We start from the raw sequence: 25924 nt of genomic DNA, 5'->3' as shown, positions 1-25924 counted from the left end.
GATTATGATGACACAAAAGTGGAGGCAAGGTGATCAGTAGAGAATCTCTTATTATAATTATAGCAAGAAATAATGATGGCCTGAATAAGGAACAGTATGGGTAGTGTAAGGAAGGGACAAGGGAACACTTCCCCTTTGCCCTTTGAAGGGTTGCTGAAGATCAGCTGACAAAAGGCAGATTAAGAGGAGAAAAGGCATACACATTTATTTGATCACAGTTGTATGTGACACAGGAACCTTCAGAATGAAGACCCAAAGATACAAAGGAAATTGTCCAGTTTTATGCTTAGATTCAACCAAGTATGAACAGTCATGTAGAAATATGACTGGACAAACAGACCACGACCTCATGCAATAGACTGGATGGGAAACCCAGCCAGGCCTGTCTGTCTGGAATCTTCTTGGCCTCTCTGAGCATGCATTCCTTCCTTCTAGGTATGGGGCAGGAATCTATCCTGAAATTAGAGTTTCATGACCTACAATCAAATAAAGCTTGTCAGGTCATTTCTTTTTGGCCATTTTTTTTTGCACAGAAAGGTGGGGAGGGGAGAAGAGGGAAGTTAGAGTGATATTTTTAAGTTTTATGGCTGGTTTTGGGGAAAAGACATTCTGGTTTCTATGGCCCACCTTGGGGAGAGGGATTCTAGTTTCTATGGCTGGCCTCAGGGGATAATGAAGGGATAGAGACAGGAGAGCAGGAGAAGGTCAGAGAGAAACTTGTACTGTTTTTTTTTTTTTGAGATGGATTCTTGCTCTGTCGCCAGACTGGAATGCAGTGGTGCGATCTTGGCTCACTGCAAACTCTGCCTCCCGGGTTCAAGTGATTATCCTGCCTCAGCTTCCCGTGTAGCTGGGATTACAGGCATGCGCCACCACGCCCAGCTAATTTTTGTATTTTTAGTAGAGACGGGGTTTCACCATGTTGGCCAGGTGGTCTTGATCTCCTGGCCTCATGATCTGCCCACTTCGGCCTCCCAAAATGCTGGGATTACAGGCCCGGCCTGAAACTTGTGCTTTTGAAGCTGCTTCTGAGGCCTTCATGTGGAGCTATCATTTTCTGAGCCCCAAGGTAGAAAAGAGAAGGCAGTGTGAAAAATATTTAAAGATAAAATGGGTAGAGCCTGATGATTGGATGTGGAGGACAGTGAGGGAGAAGGACAAGTATCTGAAACCTCAGAATTTTAAATGAGAAAGGGGAAGGGGGTAAGAAAAGACATTAACACTTGGTCATAGGGCCAGAATGTAAGAAGCTCAAAGAAATGGTGATAAAGATGGCACCGAGAGAGAGATCTGAGTAATCCTTGGTAAATTATGTCATTTCCCTGGGCTAATGACCTCATTTTTACTTGGAGTACTTGATTAGATGCCTTCTAATAACATATCCAGGTCTATATTTGTTTTCTAGTTTTTATTTTTTACTAGATAACATATATCTGTATGCCATATATAAAAGTGCCTGAGTATATTTTGGCTGATTGAATTTCAATCTAAATCTGCTAGTACTGAAGTGTACCATACCTACTTTAAAGTCAGTTGCCAAGCCTGTTCCATAATGCTATTTTAGGCCCATCATTTACTTCTCTTCATTTTTCTATCAGTGTCTTCTAAATAATGAGGCACAACGGAAAGTTTGTGTTTCATCTGATCATCCTGAAGCACAATTCTGCTATGAATCAGCATCTTCATTATATAAATCTCAATTTTCATTTCAAACCACTAAGTACATAAGGCATTACATTTTCTGCTATTTGGAATCTCTGACTCAATCAGAGTTTACCTGTAAGTATGAGTTAAGAAAATGATAAAAACCAAAACATAATTTTGGTAGTTATTTGGACAGACAGAAAAATGTCAACATGGCCTTTCTATTCTAATTGTTAGTAATCTGCCCTGACATATATATTTTTTTGTTCATTTACCAAATATTCTTTGAGCACCATTTTGGGGCCCTTGTAAATGCTTCTGTTGGGAAAAAAAATAGCAAGAATTTCTGCCATTATAGAACTTAATCCTAGTATGGGAAAATATTCAATTAAATGTGTGTGTGAGTGTGTGTGTGTGTGTGTGTGTAAAGATAGATTACACAGATAGATTAAAACTTGGGCACAGTAAAGGATATCAGACTGAGGGATTTCCTGGGATGTGGGACTTTCAGTGTTAAAACCGGGAAAGTGTCAGGCAAACTAGGACAAGTTGGCCATCCTACAGTGTGGAGAAGGCAAGTGGTAAACAATTTTAAAGAGGAAGCTCGGTGTCAGCTTAATTGAGAATATATTATCTGAGCAAGTCTTGATGGAGGTGAGGAAGCTGGACATGTGGCTATCTGGGAGAAAAGCATTCTAGCTAGGGAAGAGCTAGAGAAAAGCACCTAAGGTGAGAGAACGCTTGGTGTGAATATATCAGGTCGGTGTAAAAGTAATTGAGCAAAACCACAATTACTTTTGCACCAATTTAATACATAGAAAGTAGATATTAAGAAGGATTATGTCTATAAGGCAGCAAAATAAAAAGACTGAGGTATGAGTCAGAACAGCGTTCAAATTTAGGCTCTTCTACTTCCCAAGACTCATACTGGATTTCTCCAAACTCCTTAAGGGCACAATTATGCATTGTGAGAAATAATAAAAATACCAAGTTTGGACAGTCAGTGAATGGAAAGGGATTTAATAAAATTACATTTGTACCAAATCAACGAACCAGAAGAACTTTGGAACTAAAATACATCGCACTTTTTCTTCAGTATCCTTTGAGTCATTAATAGACTTTGTCAATATAAATAAACCCAACATGAAACCAATCGATATAATTTTTTCGTACATATTTCTGGCACTTAGTTTCTGCCTTGTCTTAATGATAAAATATGGGCATGAAGAATCCTGCAACACTCGATAAATATTTGGTATGACCTTAATAACCCCAGTCTTAATCTGTACCAAGACTAAGTCAGCATTTCACAAGAAAAATAGAATCTTGCATTTTCCCAATTTTTTAATTCTTATTGACAGCTTCTCTGGATAATTCACACCAAAGAAAATCCTTAGCTGAGAAGGACTTTATTTGAATTAGTTAGAGCTATTTCAGTAAAGCATGCAATTGTGTTAAATTTTAGATTCATTTTGCACGTTGTGGACAGAGTGTACCTGTTCAACTAGAGTGAATACTTCAAATAAAACCAGATTTACAAAGCCCAAATCTTTCCTCTTTGGTTATTTTTTACTCAAGGATACATTTTGGCCTAACATGTACCAATTCACAACAGAAGTCCCTTTCTTTTCACTTTTTACCACATCCTAAGCAATTCCTCCAAGGACTTCCTCAGCATTATCTGCAGATGGGAAAAGCAATTCACAATGCAATAAAATTTATAGCTCATAAAATTATGAATAAGCCAAACGTTAAAAAAGAAAAGTTAAACTAGGTTTAAAATGATTTTTATAATATCAACCACATGAATTGACACAGAAAATGAATTGCAAATGTAAGGGAATGCAACAACTAAATGCTCTGTGCTCTCTGGGTGTTAAATGGAGACTGTCAGCATAGCATAAAGAGATTCAAGAAACAGTCAATGATTTCTCTCAGTAGAGGTGGCCAAAGTAAGGCCCAAAGTATATTTTTTAAAGTAGATTAACTGGGTATGACTAGATGTACACAAGCCCCAAAAAAGGAGGTATCTGGAAATGAGATGATGAAATGATGTGTCTCAAATCATTACTGTGGTTTTTATGTAAGAAAAATAAAAATACAGCAAATAAAGAATTAAACCTTTTTTTCTCTCAGTAGTAGAAGTTTCATTTTTAAAAGAAACATTAGAATACCTAGCAATGTTAGAACAGACTCGATTTTCCATTTCCCTTAGCTACTTATGAATACCTTTGGCCACAGTGACATCAGAATCTAGAAGGGTGAGTAATGAAAACATACTAGAAATATCTAATCCAAAATGTGTGGGTCTCTCACAAGGTTTGTTGTTGGTGGCCTTTCATTTCTTACTATACACATTTTTTCCTGGATGACCTCACTTATTTCATTGGCTGTAATGATTATACATTGATGATTCCCAAATGAACATCATTATCATTCATATTCTTGTGCCCCAGGATGTATTTTTAACATGATCTGAATTTTTTTCAGTAACTAACCAGCATGCCTAAATTCAAGCTAAATATCCGACCCCAACCTGCTTTTTCCTCTGTATTCTCCATCCCAGTTAAACATCATTCACCCAAATAAGTGTGGGATGGCAGAGGAGGCAGAGACAGGGGGAATATGCAGTCACTGTCTATATATCCCTCCAGGCCCAATATTCCTGGCCCTATCCACATAATTAACATATTTAGATGTTGATACCTACGACATGTTTGTTGAGTTTACCTTTTTCTCTTTATTTCCAGCATTACTTTCTCTCAGGTCTATTCCCAGCCTTTCCTCTATTTTGCTATCTATAACTGGGAGGCTGACCTCTGCAAACTGTTTCTGAAACTCTTTTACAACTTCCTTCTACTTAACTTTGATCAATGGGGTACACATGGAAAATTGGAGGCTTGGAGAAAGGGGTAGGGTCAGGTTATTTCAAGCCAAACTTCGACTCAAATATATCACGTTTCTTAGGCTCAGGTCGTTTTTCTGGATGGAATTCACTTTTTTACCTTTTCCACGTAACAAATTCCCACTTTCTTCATGTCCAGCTCAAGTATCACCTGAATGTCTCCTCATCTCAGGGGAATTCATCAACTTCTCCCTCTTCCTGAGCACTTAAAAAATACCTTGAGTGTAGTACTGAATGTACCAATGAAATTTATCCCTCACCAAAGACATCAATATCCTGGTTATTATTAAATCAAATAAGTACATTTTAATAATTATCAACTTCACATTTGACTATTCAGTTCTTCCTAAGTCTACCTGGCAATACCACTCCTGCCATTCTCATTTCTTCCTACTTTCCCACATAAGCAATGTTTTTTCTGTCTTAAATATTGAAATCCTCCAAGAAGCCTTGCTTTTCCCTTGTCTTACTCTTCCCACCCTCCTTTAGTGACCTCGACCACTCTTATGGCTGGCTCCCTCTACCATCAGTAAACAGATGATTCTTATTTAATCTGTATCTCTGGCCCAGGTTGGTCTCCCCAACTTCAGACATGAACTGTCTGGGCATCTCTTTCTCTGTGTCCCATAGGCTTCCCAAAGCAATATATCAACACTTGGTTCATTTTTTCCCTCACCCCCACCCAATCTCCTACCACCCACCACCGTCTTCACTCATCTGCGTCTCAGGGAATGGCACTGTGAAATTTCTCCAGCCAGAAATCTGGGAATCAAGATTGATTTTCCCTCCCCTAGCACAGATATTAAATCAGTCAGAAATTTTTGTAAATTTTCCCTCCTTAATGACTCACCAATCTGTACTGTTTCCTATAATGCCTGTTAATAGGCTCCTATCACTTATCACTACGATTAGTTCCATACTACCCGGTTACTATGACCTCCTGTCCATTCTTCCCATTGCTGCTAGAAAAATGTTCCCTTTGTTCTCTAGAATGTAGTTCTGACCCCACTAATCCTCAGCTGAAAACTTTTAATGGCTTCCCACTGAGCTGAGAATAAAATCTAAACTCTTCATGACTGGCAAGGCTCTCCACAATTTTGTCCCATCTAAATCATTTCTCACCACTCCTTCTCTTCACATTATGCTCTAGAACTAGCTAAAAGTATCTACTGTTCTCAATTTCTATTTGCTTTCACATATCATTGCCTTTTGCCCTTTCTCCCCTCTTCCTGGAATGTGCTTTACCTTCTTGTCCTAGACAACCCTTTGTTCTTCCTTGAGATTTCATGCAGACATCACTTTCTCCAGAAAGTTTTTATTGTACAATCTCATTAAGGTGCACCTCATCCGCTATCCCACAGTGCCCATGTGTACCTCTCTGAGAACAATTTTCACGGTTTTCTAATTGTATTTATATGTACTTATTTCTGTCTCAACCCTGAGACTATGAATTCCTTGAAGGCAAAATCCATGTCTTTCTCTTTGGGTCCCTCCTACTTAGTACATTTTTTAGCCTACAGCAGTTGTTAAATAAATGTTTCTTGAATGAATGAAGTAATCTTATCATACTTATATGTATACATATGGCATATCTAAAACATAACATACTTGCTTAAATAAAATGAAAGTTAATCAGGTCTTATTCACCTTAGAAACCACACCACCGAGCAGAGTGTCTGACATAGCAAGTGCTCAAAAAATGTTGAATTTTGTTGGCTGCAAATGGTTTCGATCAAAATGATTTGGTGCCTGAGTTTATTGGATAATTATGGTAGCTCTTTGCTCTCTTGCCTTATGCCAAACTATTAAGACAGTCTGTGCCTTCTGAGGACCTATACTAGGCTGAGTGAGCATGATGAAAAGCTTAAAAGTGGTACAAAGCTTGGTCTTTGTTCTCTTAGAATTTTACAATCTAAATATTTACATTCATGCATATGTAAATTTGCTGTCAGAGTCCATCATATGGATGGAACAGACAGGACCTTACTAGACCTATAAAATAGTTCACTGCTCTTCCTGGCCCCCATAGATCCAGAACCAACGTTGCTCCCATTCGTATATGCTGTTTTACAATATACAAACTTTTCTAAAATCCATGTCAAGAGCTGGGAAATGAGTCAGAAAAAGACATCTCACTCTATGAGATAACTTACTCTAATTTCCTCATTAGTGAAAACGACATCATAAAGAATATCTGCCAACAATCTGATATAAAAATGTACATGCATCATGGAAAATAATTGCTGTTCAATTACTACTGAATTATAAAGCCGTCGTCGTACAGGTGCAATAATGCAAGAGCCTTGAAAAGTATGAAAAATTGCTTAGCTCAGGTAATTACATGTGTGTGAATAAAGTCCCCAGAATAAAATGTGCAGAGTTTGAAGAAACAATGAAATCAGAACCAAAGAGCTATTTATAACTATATATTTTTAAATGTTCTGTTTTTTTTTTTTCTTCTGTATACATTTTGAAAGGCCAGGGATAATTTTTGAACTATGGAGTGCAGGAAGAGAGAAAGATGGAGTAGCTCTTCCTTTGCTTTCCTCTGTGTCCATCTCTCAAATAGGATCCATAGGGAGGGTACTACAAAGATAGAAATCTAGCCATAACCATGGTAATTGAATCTTTCAAAATGGTTAAATCTTACTTATGCCCTGTGCATAGTTTACATATATGAAAAGTAAAATTTATAGGAAGATGATTCTATTACTCTGTGAAAAAGATTTATTTCTTGTAAATTTCCAGGGTCTTTAGAAAGGGAACTTAGACTCAGAAAACTGGAGTGTTTTAAATATCATCTAATCCAAAGCCCTTAAGTCACTGTATAAGAAACTGAGGTCCTAAGAAGTTAATTGTGCGAATTTGTGTAGATAGTGGAAGAACTAAGTCTAAAAGCATTTCTATAGCATTATGGATTTGATTAGGCATACACTCTATTGGTCCAAGTCAATTTCTAGTTTTTAAGATACTCAAACTTCAAAGCTCTAGGACAGATTTTTATCCAATTACAATGTTGAAGAAAAAAATGGGATTAGCAGCCAAGGGGCGTGAATTTTATTGCAGAACAACCTATTAATTAGTTAAGTTAGCTTAGACCAGTCAATTTACCTCTCAGATCTTCAGCTGTATAACAATGTAACATAAAGGACTTGGCCAAAATGCCCTCTTTCAAGTCTAATGTTGTATAAATTTGAAATTAGGGGAGAATCGGTCTAAAATGATGAATTATAAAAATCAGATATCACCGTCCTAACTCTTTATCCATCTCACCAATCCTGCCCCCTTCCATGGTAAGATGCCTTCCTGAAGGTAGCCATTTCCTCAAAACATGTCTACTAACTCATATTCTAAGCAAATGATAGGTTTAAAAGTGGGGGGCTTAACATTCATCAACAATTGAATTTCCTCCTCCACACCTTCCCTAAAGTTTTTGCAGGCAAAACTCAAATCTCAGATGAATGACAAAGAATTAGTTTTATCTTGACACTGACTAACAGTACATGATCCAAATGCTTATGTTTTACTTATAATGAAAATACAATCTTGCATTAAAATAGTAGCCAAATTATTTAGTTCACTCCAAGAAATAAAAAAGACACTCAAATAAATTAAATTTGATTTAAAATTTAAATTTAATTTAGTTTAATTCAATAGCTTCTTGGCCTTTTGGCTAAGAACAAGTGTAGAAATTAAAATTAAATTTTGATTAGTATTTTGCAATTAATTTCAAAATAACTAAAACCTGTCCATTTTCCTATTTTAATAAAAACTTTAATTTTTTCTCAAATTCATTGCTATTCTACAGTTTATGTTTAGCATTGTATAGCCTTTCCTAGGTAACTTGCAAAGGAATAGCACAGTGCCCCAATAAATTTTCATGAAATCCAAATGGTATTCAGGAGAGGGTAATTAAATAGTAATGTTCTAAGCTGCTTTTGGCTTGGGAAGGTTTAACATTGTTACATAAAATGTCATTCTGTTCTTTCTGCACAATAGGGGATATATTTCACCTCCACTCAAAGGAAAAAGTGACTTCCTATGAAAAAAAGAGAGGGAGAGAGAGAGAGAGAAAGAAAGAGAGACAGAGAGAGAGAAAATGAATTTGATTCCCTTCTTTCGTCAACTATTGGATATGCCCTAGGTGCCTCGAACTCAAAATGTCAAATGGTAAAGTCATGTTCCTTTCTCCTGGTCTGTTCCCTTGCGTGAATAGCACCACCGTCCACCAGGATGCCTATGCTAGAAACCTGCACAGCATTTTTGATGCTCTCGCTTCTGTCATTAAGATTCTACCTTGAGGCTGGGCACGGTGGCTCACGCCTGTAATCCCAGCACTCTGGGAGGCCGAGGCAGGTGGATCATGAGGTCAGGAGATCGAGACCATCCTGGCTAACACAGTGAAACCCCATCTCTACTAAAAACAAAAATAAATAAATAAAAATAACAAAAAAAATAACAAAAAAAATTAGCCAGGCATGGTGGCAGGTGCCTGTAGTCCCAGCTACTCGGGAGGCTGAGGCAGGAGAATGGCGTGAACCTGGGAGGCAGAGCTGGCAGTGAGCCGAGATCACACCACTGCACTCCAGCCTGGGCGACAGAGCAAGACTCCGTCTCAAGAAAAGATTCTACCTAGAATTTTCTATCAAATTCTGGTACTTCTGCCAAATCCTGGTACTTCTGTTTCTGTACATTTTGCTTAGATGATGACAGCAGTAGAGTGGTGGTAGTAGTAAAAGAAATAGCTAAGAATTATCAAATCTCACCAGTCCCTCTTAATTGGCACCCAGACTTCTGACCTTAAACAGGCAAAGACTTTAGCTCTTTATACCTTGCTTTATTGTAGAAATTCACTCTATGTAGACAGGTCCAGGAATGACTTCAAGAATGAGTCAAAATTCTGTCTTATAAAGCTGTGTATGATCTGGTTTTTCTTACTCTTCAGCCTCATTTCTCCCCCAACTCCTGCAGTCCCTGACCCCGGACTTCCAAATCTGCTCCTGCCTTGAATCATAAAAAGTTTTTTTTCTTAGATCCTTAAACAGTAGCATGCTCGTTATCACAGAGAGCACATCCTCTGTTAAGAACAATCCTAGACTTATATATCTTCCCCCAGCTGAATTCTATTCCTCCTTTAGATCCAAGCACAGATATTATTTCCATGGAAAAGTTTATGTGGGCTTTCTCAGGTGGAGATGCAAGCCTTTCTATATGCCTCCATGATATTTCCTTCTTCCTCCATCATAGCATTTAGCTCACTGGACTGTAGTTCTTGCTAATTGCTGGTATCCCTCACTAGATTGTAAGATCCATAAAACCAAGATAGGTATTCTGTCATCATAGCATTTTGGTGCCTGGCTTCTATTAGGTGCTCAATAAATATTTTTTAGTAGTCAGATACAGTCTACTTGCTGCATAGTAATACATTTACTTCATTCATAACAGTCTGAGTGTCTAAACCTACACCATTCATTCATTCATTCAGAAAATCAACCAGGCATTCATTCATTCACAATGTTTTAATATATAGGTAGCAAGTGGATTTTACCCGGTTATTAGAGTCAAGATCCTGGTAGTCAATTGGGAGGAAAACTTAGTAAGCAGCACTTCTTGTAGAATTCTGTCTGAACGAAAGTAATTTATGTCTGGGTATGTCACATGGCACAGCCATGTAAGCCACTCGACATGTACTGAAATAACTAGTACATTCCAGGCACTGTGCTAGGCTTATAAAGATAAATATGAAACTGCCCCCTGTTATCAAAAAAACTCATGGTAAGCAAGAAAAGGGGCATTCAAACTAATTAATATAATATACTATGTATTAGAAGACAGAAACATAAGCAGTGTTTTAAGAGCCCAGAGAGACTATCTTTGAGAATCAAAGAAACATTTACTGAGACGTGATATTTATGCTGAAGTTTAAAGAATGAAGAGAAGTTCCCAAAGTGAATGGAAAATGAAAGTGTCCCAAGAACAAGAAATAGCATGTGAAAAACCAAGACAAGGTAAAAGAACATGGCATAGTCCTGGGACTGTGAGCATGTTATCCAGCTCCATGGCAGAACAGCAAGGGAAGACTCTTATCACAAGGCAGGAACTTGATCATAAAGGGCCCTTTGTGCCAGCAAAGAATTTCTAACTTGATCTCACAGTTTAAAGGGATTATTTACAGACTGTAAGCAGGGGAGCATATTGAACAAGTTTAGATTAAACAAACAAAAAAAAATCTCTGGAGGTTTAGGGAGGATTAAATAGAAAAGTGTTTCCCAATATCTTGGAAATTGAAATGATTTTAAGTGATATGTGGTTTGGGCATTAGATAATGTAGAATCCTGCAGTAAGAAAAGTGGTTGTTTATGTACTATCTTTTAATTTTTTTCTTATATAAAGGAAAAAGCATATGTTGAGTGGAGGTGGTGGCATCAGGTCACTTAAATTTAAGTCCCTGCTCTACTACTTGTAACTGATCTTGAATAAGTTATTCCCATTCTGTGCCTCAGTTTCCATAATGGTAAGATGGGGCTCATAAAAATGGTATCTTCCTCATAAGATAGTTTCAAAGATAAATGAATTCATTCTTAGAACAGCCTGGCCAAAGAAAAGCAGTTAGTAAATGTTAACAATTATTTTTAAGTAGTATTATTTTCTTTATCGTTACCTTCCATTTATGGCAAGTAATTTCATTTATGATAGTAAATTAAAGTTTCATTGTTGAGGTGAAAGATCTCTACAAGTAGAACTATAAAACATGCTAAAAGGTATCACAGATGACACAAACAAATGAAAAATCATTCTATGCTCATGGTTTGAAAGAATCAACATTGTTAAAATAGCCATACTGCCCAAAGCAATCTACAGATTCAATGCTATTTCTATCAAACTATCAGCATCATTTTTCACAGAACCAAAAAAAAACTATTCTAAAATTCATACAGAACCAAAAAGAGACCGAATATCCAAAGCAAACCTAAGCAAAAAGAACAAAACTGGAGGCACCATATTACCTGACTTCAAACTATACTATAAGCCTGACTTCAAACTATACTATAAGCCTGCAGTAACAAAAACAGCATGGCACAGGCTTTTATATCATGGCATTAGTATAAAAACAGATACATAGACCATTGGAACAGAATAGAGAGCCCAGAAATGAAGCTACACACCTACAACCACCTTTGTTGATGTTCAATTAAGTCAACAAAAATAAGCAATGGGGAAACAACACCCTATTCAACAAATGGTGCTGGGATAACTGGCTGGCCATATGAAGAAGCATGAAACTAGACCCCTACAATTCACTATATTAAAAATTAACTGAAGATGGATTAAAGATTTAAATTTAAGACCTCAAACTATAAGAATCTTAGAAGAAAACCTAGGAAACACTATTCTAGGCATCAGCCTTGGGAAAGAATTTATGACTAAGTCCTCAAAAGCAATTGCAACAAAAACAAAAATTGACAATTGGGACCTAATTAAACCAAAGATCTTCTGCACAGCAAAATAAACTGTCAACACAGTAAACAGACAACCTACAGAATAGGAGAAAATATTCTCAAACTACGCATCTGACAAAGGTCTAGTATCCAGAATCTATAAGGAACTTAAGCAACTGAACAAGCAGAAAACAAACAAACCCATTAAAGAAAAGGCAAAAAGACATGAACAGATACTTCTCAAAAGAAGACATACAAGTGGCCCCCCCCCAAAAAAAACATTAAAAATGCTCATCACTAATCGTCAGCTAAATGTAAATCAAAACCACAATGAGCTATCTCACATGAGTCAGAATGGCTATTATTAAAAAGTCAAAAAAACAACAGATGCTGGTGAGGCTGTGGAGAAAAGGGAATGCTTAGACACTGCTGGTGGGGATGTAAATTCATTCAGCCATTGTGGAGAGCAGTTTGGAGATTCTTCAAAGAACTTAGAACTACTATTCAATCCAGCAATCTCATTACTGGGTATATATCTGAAAGAAACCAAATCTTTCTACCAAAAAGACACATGCTCTCACCTGTTCATCACAACACTATCCACAATAGCAAAGACATGGAATCAGTCTAGGTGCCCATCAACAGTAGAGTGAATAAAGAAAATGTGGTACATATATACCTTGGAACTATGAAATCACAATAAAGAATGAGAGCTTGGGAGGCTGAGGCAGGTGGATCACTTGAGGTCAGGAGTTTAAGACCAGTCTGGCCAACATGGTGAAACCCCATCTCCACTAAAAATACAAAAATTAGCTGGGCGTGGTGGTGCATGCCTATAATCCCAGCTACTAGGGAGGCTGAGGCAGGAGAACTGCTTGAGCCCAGGAGGCTGAGGTTGCAGTGAGCCGAGATAGCACCACTGCACTCCAGCCCAGGCGACACAGCGAGACTTCGTCTTGGGAAAAAATAAAAATAAAAAATAATAATGAGAGCATGTCCTTTGCAATAACATGGATATAGCTAGAGGCCATTATCCCTAGCAAATTAACCCAGAAACAGAAAACCATATACTGTGTGTTCTCGCTTGTAAGTGGGAGCTAAACACTGGGTACTCATGGATATAAAGATAGCAACAATAGAAACTGGTGACTACTGGAGAGTGGGAGGGAGAAGGCAAGGATTGAAAAACTATTGGGTACTATGCTCACTACCAAGGTGATGGGCTTATTTGTACCCCAAACCCCAGCATCATGCAATATGGCCAGGTAGCAAACCTGCAGATGTACCCCCGCATCTAAAATAAAAGTTTCCTTGTTAAATAAACTTACTTGATTTTTAAAAGTAAGCCATTTTAAATAACACTATTTAGGAAATAAGGCAAAAAAAGAAAACTATATAACATATGGCAAAAATCAGGCCAGTCAGAGGGGCAAGAGGTAGGCAGCTAGGGCAAACTGATGAAAATGATGTACAAGTGACTAAGGTATAAGAAAGATGGAAGCAATGCCTGAGGCAGCAGTGCAAAGGAGACAAGCTAAAGGACTCAAACTACAGCAGAGTAGAAGGCAAAGAAAAAGGATGGATTTGTAAAATATTAAGAATGTTGAACTGACAGCACTGCCCCTCCCCACCACCACCAAGTATAAAATAGCCTAGCACATGTTAGGGACCCAATAAATATTTTCCTGAAAAAGGTAAATATAATAGGCAAAGAAGTGAAGAAAGAGACTAGGCCATCTCAGTTTTTTACCTTGAATATGTGGATAAGTGGTGATGCCATGAACCATTAAGAGAAGGAAAAAGAGGAGTAGGATCAGGCAAGAAGATGATGAGTTAAGCTTGGAACAGGATGAGTTTGAATTTTCGACATGAAAGCTAGGTGGAAGTGTGTACCCACCTACCAAAAACTCAAGAAGTCTCAATTCCACACATCAATGTGAAAGCTACCAGTGTTGTATTTAAATCTTTTTTCCTTTATGATCAAATAGAGAAAAAAAAGAATGAACAGAATGAACAATAGGGATGATATGGGCAGTGTCTATATTCGTGTTCTCCACAGAAACAACCAACAGAATATGCTAGTGTGTATATATCAATGGATTTTAAGGAATTGGCTCATGTGATTGTGGAGGCTTGGCAAGTCCAAAATCTGATGTGAGTTTGACAGTATGGAGATTCAGGAAAGAGCGGCAGTTGAGTCCAAAGGCAGTCTGCTAGGAAACCAGGTAGAACTGATGTTGCAAAGGAAGTTTGCAGTCTGCTGGAGAATTCCCTCTTGCTGAAAGCGGGGGTATGCTCAGCCTCAGCCTCTTGTTCTATTCAGGCCTTCAATCAATTAGATGAGGCAATCTACTTTACTCAAAGTCCACTCACTTAAATGCAAATTTCATCCAAAAACACACAGAATCATCCAGAATAATATTTGACCAAATATCTGGGCCCTATTGCCCAGCCAAGTTGATACATAAAATTAATCATTATGGTGTTCATGTGATGACTCATTCCCACTTTACTTACTTTATACTGATTTATCTTGCATGTAGAATTCAACAAAATAGCAAGGTTTGTAATGGTCATTGCATAGTGTGGAGGGAAAAACAGGAGAAAAATACCCTTCATTCTTAATTGTCCCCAGGAAAAAGGAAAAAACACACTATATTAGAGAATTGAATATCTTATATATTCTTGGGACTATATGAGTTATTTTCTGCTAGGGGCTTGCATTAGTCCATTTTCACACTGCTACAAAAAACTACCTGAGACTGGGTAATTTATGGAGAAAAGAGATTTAATTGACCCACAGTTCTGCGGGCTTAACAGGAAGCATGAGTGGGAGGCCTCAGGAAACTTACAATCATGGCAGAAGGTGAAGGGGAAGCAAGCACATCTTCCCATCACAGAGTAGGAGACAGAGAGAGAGAGAAGGGGGAAGAGCCACACTTTTAAAGCATAAGATCTCATGAGAACTCACTCACTGTCACAGGAAAGGCAAGGGAAAACCACCTCCATGATCCAATCACCTCCCAGCAGGTCCCTCCCCCAGCACTGGGGATTACAATTCAACAGAAAATTTGGATGGGAACAAAGAGCCAAACCGTATCAGGGCTGAAGTAATTCTCTTTCACACTGGACAGAAGGATCAAGGTATAGATATCATATAATTGCCATAGCCTCTTTATAATGGACGAGTAGAGGTTTACACAGAGAATATCTTCTTTACAAAGCAAAAAGTAAAGCCCAATATGTTACCTTTTCATTTCTGCTTTACACCTTGAACAATGAAGCAAAAATTTCACTCCAAGCCTCTGATGTGCCATTTTTAACAATTAAATTATAGGGAAGCCAATCCTCATGTTCTTGACAAAGCTTTCAAACCAGCTACCAAACCTCATAGTCAATGGAATTAAATGGAATCGATAGGCCTAAAAGAATAAATATCTTCAAATGACCTTTGTGTATACCATTTACAGAGAATTACTGAGCTAGAAAAGCTCTTCCCTTAAAAATACTTACTGTTTAGAGGACCTATGAAAAGTTATTCTGAAAATACATACACAAATGGAAAAGCATTGCAGCAACCCACTGTACAAACATTTTAAAAGGCACCACCATTTTCTCAGAATGTATAATCATATTGGAGGTAGCTTATAGAGATTCTTTCTAATCCTGAATATTTAAAAATAGCCTCCTTAGAAGCAGGGCTTGCATTCCTAGTGTGTTCCCTAAACAATCCTTACAAGATCTGATGTATCCATGCTCTGGGTCCTCAGAAAAAAACATGGATGTCATCAGCTCATGAAATGAGCATCTGACTAATTTTCTCTATTAAATAAGATGCATTTGCCAACATGTACAAGTATGGTCAACATTATTACTCCCTATGTTTCATTTGTGACTTTGTCTTTCCAATGAAGAATTCTAGTGATAAGTATAGTCTTTGCCTTCCAAAAACAATGTAGGCTTTCCAATTTTAAAAAATTCCTGAAGTTTATATTGTAATTTTGCATTATATATCAAGAAACCGAAACACTTTCTCATACTTTTAGCCAGTGATATTGCTTCTGAAAAACCAGCCTAAGGATATAATCAGGGAATGGGGAAAGCTTTATGCACAAATATTCATTTCAGCATTATTTATAAAGGTTTTTTTTTCTCTCAACTGTGGGTTCATGGTCAAATGTTTGACAAAGGCTGGCTTATAACCAATCTGAAACAAATATAACTAACCAACGATGGAAGAATAGTTAAGTAAACTATGTCTCCATTAATGCAACCATAAAAAACTATGTTTACAAAGAGTTCATGATGGCAGGTTAAAATGCTTTTTAACAGTACCTACAAATGGGGTAGAAAATGTATTGAACAATAATTGTATACAATTATACAATTTAAATATTTTAAATCTACTAATAAAGAGAACACGCCATGGGGAGAAAACATCCAACAAAATGCTTCAAAAACTTCCATGGTTTTTCTTCTATTTTTAGATATTTTCCAAATTGTATCCAATTTACATACATTCCATACATTGCCTCTATAAAGGAGAAAAATATCACTTTATAACAGAGAGAAGAGGCAGGGACAGAGAACAAGCCTGGGTTGGAATGGGGGAGGGGTTTACATAAAACTAAAGTATGCATAAGTCTTACTCAAGGGCCCAAGTCTGTTGATAAAGATGATGACATTCAATATACCCTGCCAAGTATTATTCTCAAATGGAATTACTACTTGTCCTTTGAGCTCACTGTGAACTTTGTACTGAGAACTAGTAGGGATGTGACAAATAAAAAGGGGGTGGTTTCCCATTGCTTCAACTCTATTCCGCATAATCCAGGCCTCCTAAGTCTGTCTCTTGTGCAAACTGGAATTTGGAAGTGGTTCCATGACATTTCTTTATGGCTCATTGCTTAGAGTAGCTAGAAAATGCAGGAATATAGAAGCAAGTAATAACAAAGGCATTTCCATGTGCAATTCTTGACATTTCATAAGCCCTTTTTTATACCAAGCCTCAGAAATGATCTTCTGAGACAGGCTTTACTGTTTGTATTTTGCAGTTAATGTAATAGGCTCATAGACAGGAAGAAATTTGCCTTAAGTGATAAAGGGGCAGGAATATAACTTAGTTCTCCTAACTCCCACTTAAATGAATATCCTATTTGCTAACTATTATGTCCCTATTGAAGTCAGATTTTTCCCCCTTACAGATAACTAAAATAAACTTTATTTCTAAATAGGTGGCTCTCTTGGAGGGTTACCAAAATATCCCCTCCAAAGAAGGCAAATGCTGTTGCTCTTACTGACTCAAGTGTCCCCAAACCACAGGTACCACCACCTGGAGCCTGATCTTTTTTTTTTTTTCTTGCTGATTTGTAATGCTTTTTTTTTTTTTAATTATACTTTAAGTTTTAGGGTACATGTGCACAACGTGCAGGTTTTGTTACATATGTATACATGTGCCATGTTGGTGTGCTGCACCCATTAACTCATCATTTAGCATTAGGTATATCTCCTAATGCTATCCCTCCCCCCTCCCCCCACCCCACAACAGGCCCCAGTGTGTGATGTTCCCCTTCCTGTGTCCATGTGTTCTCATTGGTCAATTCCCACCTATGAGTGAGACCATGCGGTGTTTGGTTTTTTGTCCTTGCGACAGTTTGCTGAGAATGATGGTTTCCAGTTTCATCCATGTCCCTACAAAGGACATGTACTCATCATTTTTTACGGCTGCATAGTATTCCATGGTGTATGTGTGCCACATTTTCTTAATCCAGTCTATCATTGTTGGACATTTGGCTTGGTTCCAAGTCTTCGCTATTGTGAATAGTGCCGCAATAAACATACGTGTGCATGTGTCTTTATAGCAGCAGATTTATAATCCTTTGGGTATATACCCAGTAATGGGATGGCTGGGTCAAATGGTGTTCATAGTTCTAGATCCCTGAGGAATCGCCACACTGACTTCCACAATGGTTGAACTAGTTTACAGTCCCACCAACAGTGTAAAAGTGTTCCTATTTCTCCACATCCTCCCCAGCACCTGTTGTTTCCTGACTTTTTAATGATCACCATTCTAACTGGTGTGAGATTTCACTGTGGTTTTGATTTGCATTTCTCTGATGGCCAGTCTGAATTGTTTGGCTCCTGTCTGTATACTTGCTCAAGATCAGGCTCCAATGCAAATGGAGCCTGATCTTGAGCAAGTATACAGAGAGGAGCCAAACAATCCAGATGGGATCATCATCAGGCCCTGGGAAAGAGCAGTGCTACTCTGCCTAGGAAGGAGCACTTTGTCAGGGTCTAAAGAAATCAGCCAGTGGCTAGAGAACAGCTTGCCCTTGCATCTAGGTAGACAAAAAAGTAAAGTATCATTTAGGGTTCTTTGTAAGCCACAGAAGCCAAATGGGGCTAACTAAATCAAACTAAAATTAATGGGAATTCTTTGAGCCTTCTACAGAAGGAAAAAGTAATCGTGGCTCCAGAAGAAAAAGAATCAGGGAGGTGCTGAGTTTATCAGGGCCTCATGGGCAGTCCCTTTTGGGTACTGCTGATATGATTTGACTGTGTCCCCACCCAAGTCTCATCTTGAATTGTAACTCCCATAATTCCCAAGTATTGTGGAGGGACCTAGTGGGAGGTATTTTCGTCATGGAGGCAGTTTCCCCCACACTGTTCTCATGGTAGTGAATAAGTCTCACTAGATCTGATGGTTTTATAAGGGGTTTCCCTTTTCGCTTGGCTATGATTTTTCTCTCTTGCCTGCTGCCATGTAAGATAACACCTTTCGCCTTCCATCATGATTGTGAGGCCACCCCAGCCAGGTGAAACTGTAAGTCCATTAAACCTCTTTCCTTTATAATTATCCAGTCTTGGATATGTCTTTATTAGCAGCATGAAAACAGACTAATACACTGCCATCTGAATAACTCAGCTGCCACCATGCCCATTCTTAAGTCATTCCACTCAAGATTAAAATTCCACAGGAGAAAAGTAAAAGGACTATCTTAGACTGGGTGTTGACCCCCTTGGCTAGAAGAAAAGGGATATCCTGATCAACAGCCCCACCATGATCTCAGGTAATAGATAGGAGTCATTCTCCAAAGGTAGGGTGAACACGTGTTAGAATGTTGCCCTGGACAGTCCCAGTTTATAACTGTTTTTTTTTTAGGAGTAACCATAAATAGCATCACTTTTCACCTGCACAAAACTGTCCAAGTTTGGATCATAAATTGCATGATCAATTTACACAAAGGAAATTTAGGGCATTGTTACCAAAGTAGCAATGCTGAGCAGAGACAAATAGCTACCATTACAATGAGGCTATTAGAAGGGGTCAAAACAGAGTATTTTGCCCCCAGTCTCTCACAACCAAAAGATGAGAACCAGAGTCAAAAGTCCCTATTGGTCTTTAGGTTTTGACTCCAGCATGAGAATAACATTCCTATACTCAAGTGTTGAATTATGACTTTGACCCAATAGTTCCGGTCCCTTTTCTTTCTATGTCCTTGCAGCTAAGCCACTAAATGTTAAGGTGTTCTCTTTCACTGCTGCTTTTTTAGCTTAATTGGCCCTCCTGCTTTCCAAAATAGAATGCTAACACCCATTCACCCAGCTGAAGGGTCAGGGTGATACCAGATCCAATATTCCCCAAAGCCTGTGTAGGCTGGTTGCTGTATCCCTGACTACTGATTAATAATAAAGGAGTTAAATAGCACCTTTTGATTCTGATTTCCTCTGAGAGGCTGTTCTACAAGCATGGGGTCAACTAAAAGGAAGCAGGGTTTCGTTTAATATTTTCTCCTTTCATTAGTGCACTTAAATTACTTTCTTGTAAACTCTGCTTGTTACCTAAATGTACTAGCACTTTTGTTACCTAATTAAGTTTCTTATCAGAATTCCAACCAAAAATAACAAGAAGTGTAATAATGATAAGATATCGTGCCCCTCAAAACAGGTTTCCTTTTGCGCTTTATCTCTTGGTACTGTTCTGGCTTGTTTAATTAAAGTATCAGAAATTATTAGACTCAAATTATTTCTTGATCTAGTGCTCAAATTCTCCCGAAAAACTGCTTCTTCTGCCTCAATATTTAAACCTTTATCAGTATGAGGCAGATGAGTTTCCACATGTTTGCAACTGGATTCATGTAATTCAATACAATTTTGGAGGACGATCCTAATTTAGCCGCTAAGTAATTAAGCAAACAAATCAGATTTGGCTACACTGAGCTACCGTGAACATTTAAATACTCATGCTCTTGGATCATCAAAAGGAACAACGTCCATGTGCAAAAAACAAACCTTATGAAATTCTAGCATGGAGATGTGAAATTCAAAGCAACGTTCTTATTTTTTCATCAGAGGGATGGGGCTCAAAATATCACCAAGTTCAAACCGCTAACATAAGTTGTGTTCAAGGAGGGTAGTCATGTCTGTTACAGACTTTACCATAACTGATGAGAAAGTACACTTACATCACAGCATTGAGAAGGAGAAAACTGTAAGACATATTGGCGATTTGTGTTCCTCACACTCTGTGAAAAAAATTCAGGTTGGAATCTGCTTGCTTCTGGTGGAGCTGTGTGAGAGGTTCACGTTCTTTGAAGTCGTCTGCAACATGATCCCCTTTTGCACTATCAAGCTTGGCTATCACAATTGCCAAGCAGCCATCTTAAACTTGTGTTTTATTGGAACTTCAATACTTACCCCTGTGTTTGTCGGATGGCTCACTGATGTCTATTTAGGAAGAAACAAACTGGTGTATATTTGCTTGTTTCTACATTTTCTAGGTGAGTGTCCTCTGCTGACTGGATTGTTTTGTGACTTAATTAAGTAGATTTTTGTTAGAATTTTTAGTTTATATTATCTTCACTCTGCTCTTAGCATAAAATGTGATAAATGAAGTAAGAATGTGGTTTCAATGTATTTCATTCTTTGTACTATTGGAAGAATGCTAGTAAGTCTGTGTGTGTGTGTGTGTGTGTGTGTGTGTGTGTGTTAGAGAATGCTTTGATGCCTATATCATTGCATTTATATTTTATTATAATTACTCCTTTACATATCTATCTTACTCCTTAGAATGCCCTCCTTTCCCAAAACCTTTTTACCTCAAGCCCAAATTCATGACAAATTCCCTCAGAAACGTGAAATGTATCTGCTTCACAACTAAGATGAAATGTGCTAAAAAAGGTTTTCGAAGTTCATGTAAAATAATTGAGAAATGTGTTTATCCAAAGGTGGTCTTTTAATTAGTCATATAGTAATTAAGATTGCATATGATGTCATGATTTCTGTATTATTAACTATGATTATATGCTTTAGAAATGAGTAAATTGGACACTACAGTGTGCGTCTTTACATATATACTAATACATATCTGCAAAAGTTTGGGACCGATTGCGAGAAATGCTGGGAAAATACCAAGATAGTTTAATAAGGAATAGAGAGCAACTTGAAGAACAGACTAGAATTTTAGACTGAAAAGTTCAAGTTATTCTTCTTAAGCAACAAGAAGTCTCTGAAAATATCATGAAAACAACATTTGAGAAATGCTATTCTGCAATACAGGATGGACAACCACAGTGAGGGATTAAATAGAGAGAGATCAGAAAATCTCAGGATGATGGTTTAAGCAATAAAGTGCCAATTCAGGAGAGAACAAGTGAAAAGCTATAAGGCAACTAAATAAAGGTACAAATGTGACGGGGGTCAAAAATTAGCTCCAAGTTTCTGATCTGAGCAACTTGGGAATATAGCATGCTGTTCACCAATAATGAGAGGTACAGCCGAAATGAGTGTTGGTAGGGGGACAGATGAGAAAGAGATGGATAGATATCAGGTACTCAACATATCACACAATCTCAGGCAGGTAGTAAATTACCATTTAGAGAATCCATTGGAGTTTAAGTCAAACCTGGAAACTTTGCAGCTTTAGTTCTGTGGAATAAAAACTAAGTCACTGCATGGCAAATAATCACTCAACATTCAACAAATATTTCTTATTGACTACTCTGTACCAGACATTATTCCGGGTCTGGAAATGCAATAGAGAAGAAAGTCATCTGTTCCTGCTAAAGTTGACTTTTTGGTGCAGGGAGAGAGAAAATAAAAGATGAAATAGATATGATGTCATGTGGCAATGAGTTAGGATGGAAAAATAAAGCTGGGTAGGGGGACAGGATGGAATGGATGGTGATGAGGCTGCTACTTGGTACCGAGAAAAAGTTTTCTGATAAGAAGACATTTAAGCAAATCCCAGACTAATTTACTCTGCTTACCTTGGTAACAGGCCACACCAGTAGCATTTGTTGACTTCTTGTTTAACATGGTAATTGCTATCAGTCTAAATTCTGAGGTCAGTCATCAGACAGGATGGAAATCCCAACTTTGGAATCTGGCAAACAAAAGACTTAAGTCAACTCTACATCCATTCATTTTTTTTACTAAAAGTTATTTCTTTGTTGCCCTCCACTTACAGCTGCCATCAAATTCCAACTGTCACTAAATATCAGAGGTTATATATAAAAAAAAGTCTTCTGTCTGAATTGCTACTACCCTAGCTGAAAAAATGCAGCTTTCTTGTTTTTAACCATTCCAATGGCCTACTTACTCGGCTGCCAGTTGTCAGTCAGTCTCCAGTTTGTACTCCATTCTACCAACAACACTGACTTCCTGAACAAATAAATCTCTATATTGGTTCTATTATCTAAAAAATTAAATCCAAATTTATTAATTTAGCATACAACAACTTTACCAACCTATTCTAAGTTCACCTCTCTAGACTTGTTGTTCAACATGCAACCCCAACCTTGCTAACTTCTCCTGGCCTCCTTCCCTAGTTTTCTAATCTTGTACATGCTCTTCTCTCTTTCTGAAATTGTCACCTTCCCTTATCTTTCCATCCCTTATCCATGACTGGAAAACTCCTGCTATTCTTTCAAGAACCAAATAGTGTTTGTTGCTAGCTTCTCTGTGTTCAACCACACCCATATAATACTTATACGATTGCATCCATCACTTTATAATATAATTGTCCACCTGCATGGCTGACTTCTCTGATGGACTCAACATTTCCTGGAGAGAAGAGCCAGCGGACCCCCATCACCTGGCAGGGGGTATGACACATCATGGTGCTTCTACAGAGCTACTAAATGCAGGCATACTGATGATGAGATACACAATTGCACACATCACAGAGGAGACTTTTCTTCATATATGTCATTGTTTTGTCTATTTACTGCATCGTTTTACAACAGATAGGGATAAAGTTTTGATGTAACACAATCAGCCTATTATGACATTTTCTCAAAAGATGGTAGTAGAGTGTGTTTCTAAGTTACACAAATACATCATTCAAATAAAAGTGCCTTGTTCCTAAGTAAATAGTTGCTGCATGAAATATTTGTCCTGTCCCTCCTCTTTGGCCATCCCTTTGTCTAGCCAGGCCTCACGTCACATCTACAGAAGAGAAGACTAAGTGGTAGAAAGAGAGCAGTTAGTTTCATATCTGGCTAACCTTAAAAGGGAACATTTCAAACTCAATAATTTAAAGGGCTCACCTCATGGTAAATGAATCTGTTGCCAAATAGCTATTAAGGGCATATAGTCTTTACATTGTGAAAGCCTCTGTAGGGGAGATGGAAGCATTAGACCAAATTTTTATCTGTAAGGAATTTATAATCTAATTGAGAAAACAAACCACATGAAATAACTGTATAAACATTTATACCAAATAACATTAATGCCAAATTAATAAAATGAAGAGCAAAATGAACATGGAGGAGACATTTTTCACTAATCGAATCATCAAAACAAAAAAATTAATGATGGTAACCAGTATGAATGAAGATCTTCTCATACAATGATGGTAGGAGATTAACTTGTTGCATTGTTAAACAACATTTGCCAGTGGTATTAAGAAGCAATAAAAATAGGAATGCCTTTGACTGAGAACTTAGGCTAATAAAGATGTGCACAAAACTTATGTGTCAGGGTATTTTACGGTATTCATTTAAAATAACTGAAAAGGTATTTTAAAACACATTATGATTAGAATATCACATCATCACTAGAAATCATGTTGGAAAAGTATAAAGGTATTTTAAAAATTGTTCATATTATTTGGTTACATTAAAAACTCAACAGTGTAACCTCAATTTATTTAAGTAAAATACATTTATAAAATATATTTATATATATTTAAGTAAAATATAAATATTTATAAAATATTTTATTTTATAAAAGTAAAACTATACATGTAAAGATGATCTCTGAGTCATGAGATCATGGGCCTTTTGTATTATTCTGAGTGCTTTCCTCTATTTTTCAAATTTTCTGAAGTAAGAATGTATTACTTTTGTAATCTGATAGGGGGGAATGCTATTTCCAAAAAAAAAAAAATTTATTTGACCACTTGATGGTAGGAGGTCCAAGAAGAGGGAGATTACAACTGGGTTACTTTATAACATTGGGCAAGCCACTTAATCTCACTGAACTTATTTCTTTAAAAAAAAAATTGAATAAGAAAATCTATCCACTCACATCACAAAGTTTTTCCAAGATGAAACAATATAGTCCATGAGCATGCTTGGCAAAATATAAAGAGCTTAGCAAAAGCATGGAATTGTATAGTAATTTTTATTAGACAAGGAAAGTCATCAAGTGTGGTCCCTGCAAGGTGGAAGAGAGAAGGATACTCGACCTTCTTTTGTCACTTTAGGTCCCCTCTCCTTCCACTCACACTCCTCTGTCCCCAGCTTTCTCAACTCTGTTTGTGGCAAAGAAGGCTCCATCCAGCTGTGTGAAAAATAAGAGAAATAAGAAAGACATTACAAGGAGAAACAGAAGTAGGAAAGAAAAAAAAAAGGCTGTGTTCTCCTCTAACTATGATAATGTTCTTCTTCAAAGCTTTTAGGTAATAAGCTTCTGAGATGTGTGAGATCATGGTGTTTTCTGTCACTCGATTGATTAAGAACAAATAACCTTTATTAACAGTGGTTTTCTCTGGGGGTGGGAATATTAACAGCTTCATTTTTTATACAATGCTTTCCTGAGTTATTTTAATTTTGGCAAAATAAACATGATTTGCTCATACATTCTGAGAGAAAACATAGTTCAAGCTTGAGGGAAAAAAAAAACCTAAAACTCCGGATTAGTTAAGACACATATTGAAGGAAGTTTTTACAATTGGAAAACATCAGGCTATCCCTGAAATTGCAATGACTACCATAAATGTTTGGATAAGACAATCACAAAATGATGCCACTGTCAGAGAAAAACCCTGTTTAAAATGTGATTTGGTGATCCAATTGTTCTATGCTACATTTATTCTTTTTTTTTTCTCTACCTACAGGCACTGCTTTGTTATCTGTGGTGGCTTTTCCCTTGGAAGATTTCTATCTGGGCACTTACCATGCAGTTAACAACATACCAAAAACAGAGCAGCACAGGCTGTTTTATGTAGCACTGCTGACCATTTGCCTTGGGGTTGGAGGCATAAGAGCCATCGTCTGTCCACTGGGTGCTTTTGGCCTTCAGGAGTATGGATCACAAAAAACGATGTCTTTTTTTAACTGGTAAGTAGCACTGGCTAGGAGAGAAAAGAGGCTTATGACCATTCTCACTGTTTACTTTCTGATTCCACTTGGGTAGTAGTTGCTCAGTCTTTGTGATGAATTGGGCTAAGTGATGATGTGATGAATCTGTGATGATGATTCAGTCAGTAATCACAGGAGCTTCTAAGTCTCATGCAGACCAGTACAGCTCACCAGCACCTTCCCAACACACGCGGATACATTTATCCTCCAGGTAAAAAGATTTGAAGTGCCTTGTCCTGCAGAATAGAACGTGGTTTTGGAACCAAAGAGACCTGGGTGGAAGTCTGGACTCTGCTTAACACAAGCTGACTGACATTGACCTAGTCATTTATTCTCTACTTCAGTTT

General features: G+C 37.5%; 1 protein-coding gene across 1 annotated transcript in view; it reads left to right on the top strand.

The window, feature by feature from the left end:
• The first annotated feature begins 20410 nt into the window (after positions 1 to 20410).
• The window catches only part of SLC15A5 (solute carrier family 15 member 5), an 87824-nt gene continuing 82310 nt past the window's right edge, over positions 20411 to 25924 (top strand). The window contains exons 1-2 of the mRNA XM_034935426.2: positions 20411 to 20771; positions 25334 to 25556. Of these exons, the coding sequence (XP_034791317.1) occupies positions 20411 to 20771; positions 25334 to 25556 (584 nt within the window). The remainder of the gene's footprint in view (positions 20772 to 25333; positions 25557 to 25924) is intronic.

The sequence above is a fragment of the Pan paniscus genome, chromosome 10 (assembly GCF_029289425.2).
Source record: "Pan paniscus chromosome 10, NHGRI_mPanPan1-v2.0_pri, whole genome shotgun sequence".
NCBI classification, from domain to species: Eukaryota; Metazoa; Chordata; class Mammalia; order Primates; family Hominidae; genus Pan; species Pan paniscus.
The sequence above is the reverse complement of the archived record's forward strand: the minus strand, read 5'-3'. Positions and strand labels throughout refer to the sequence as shown.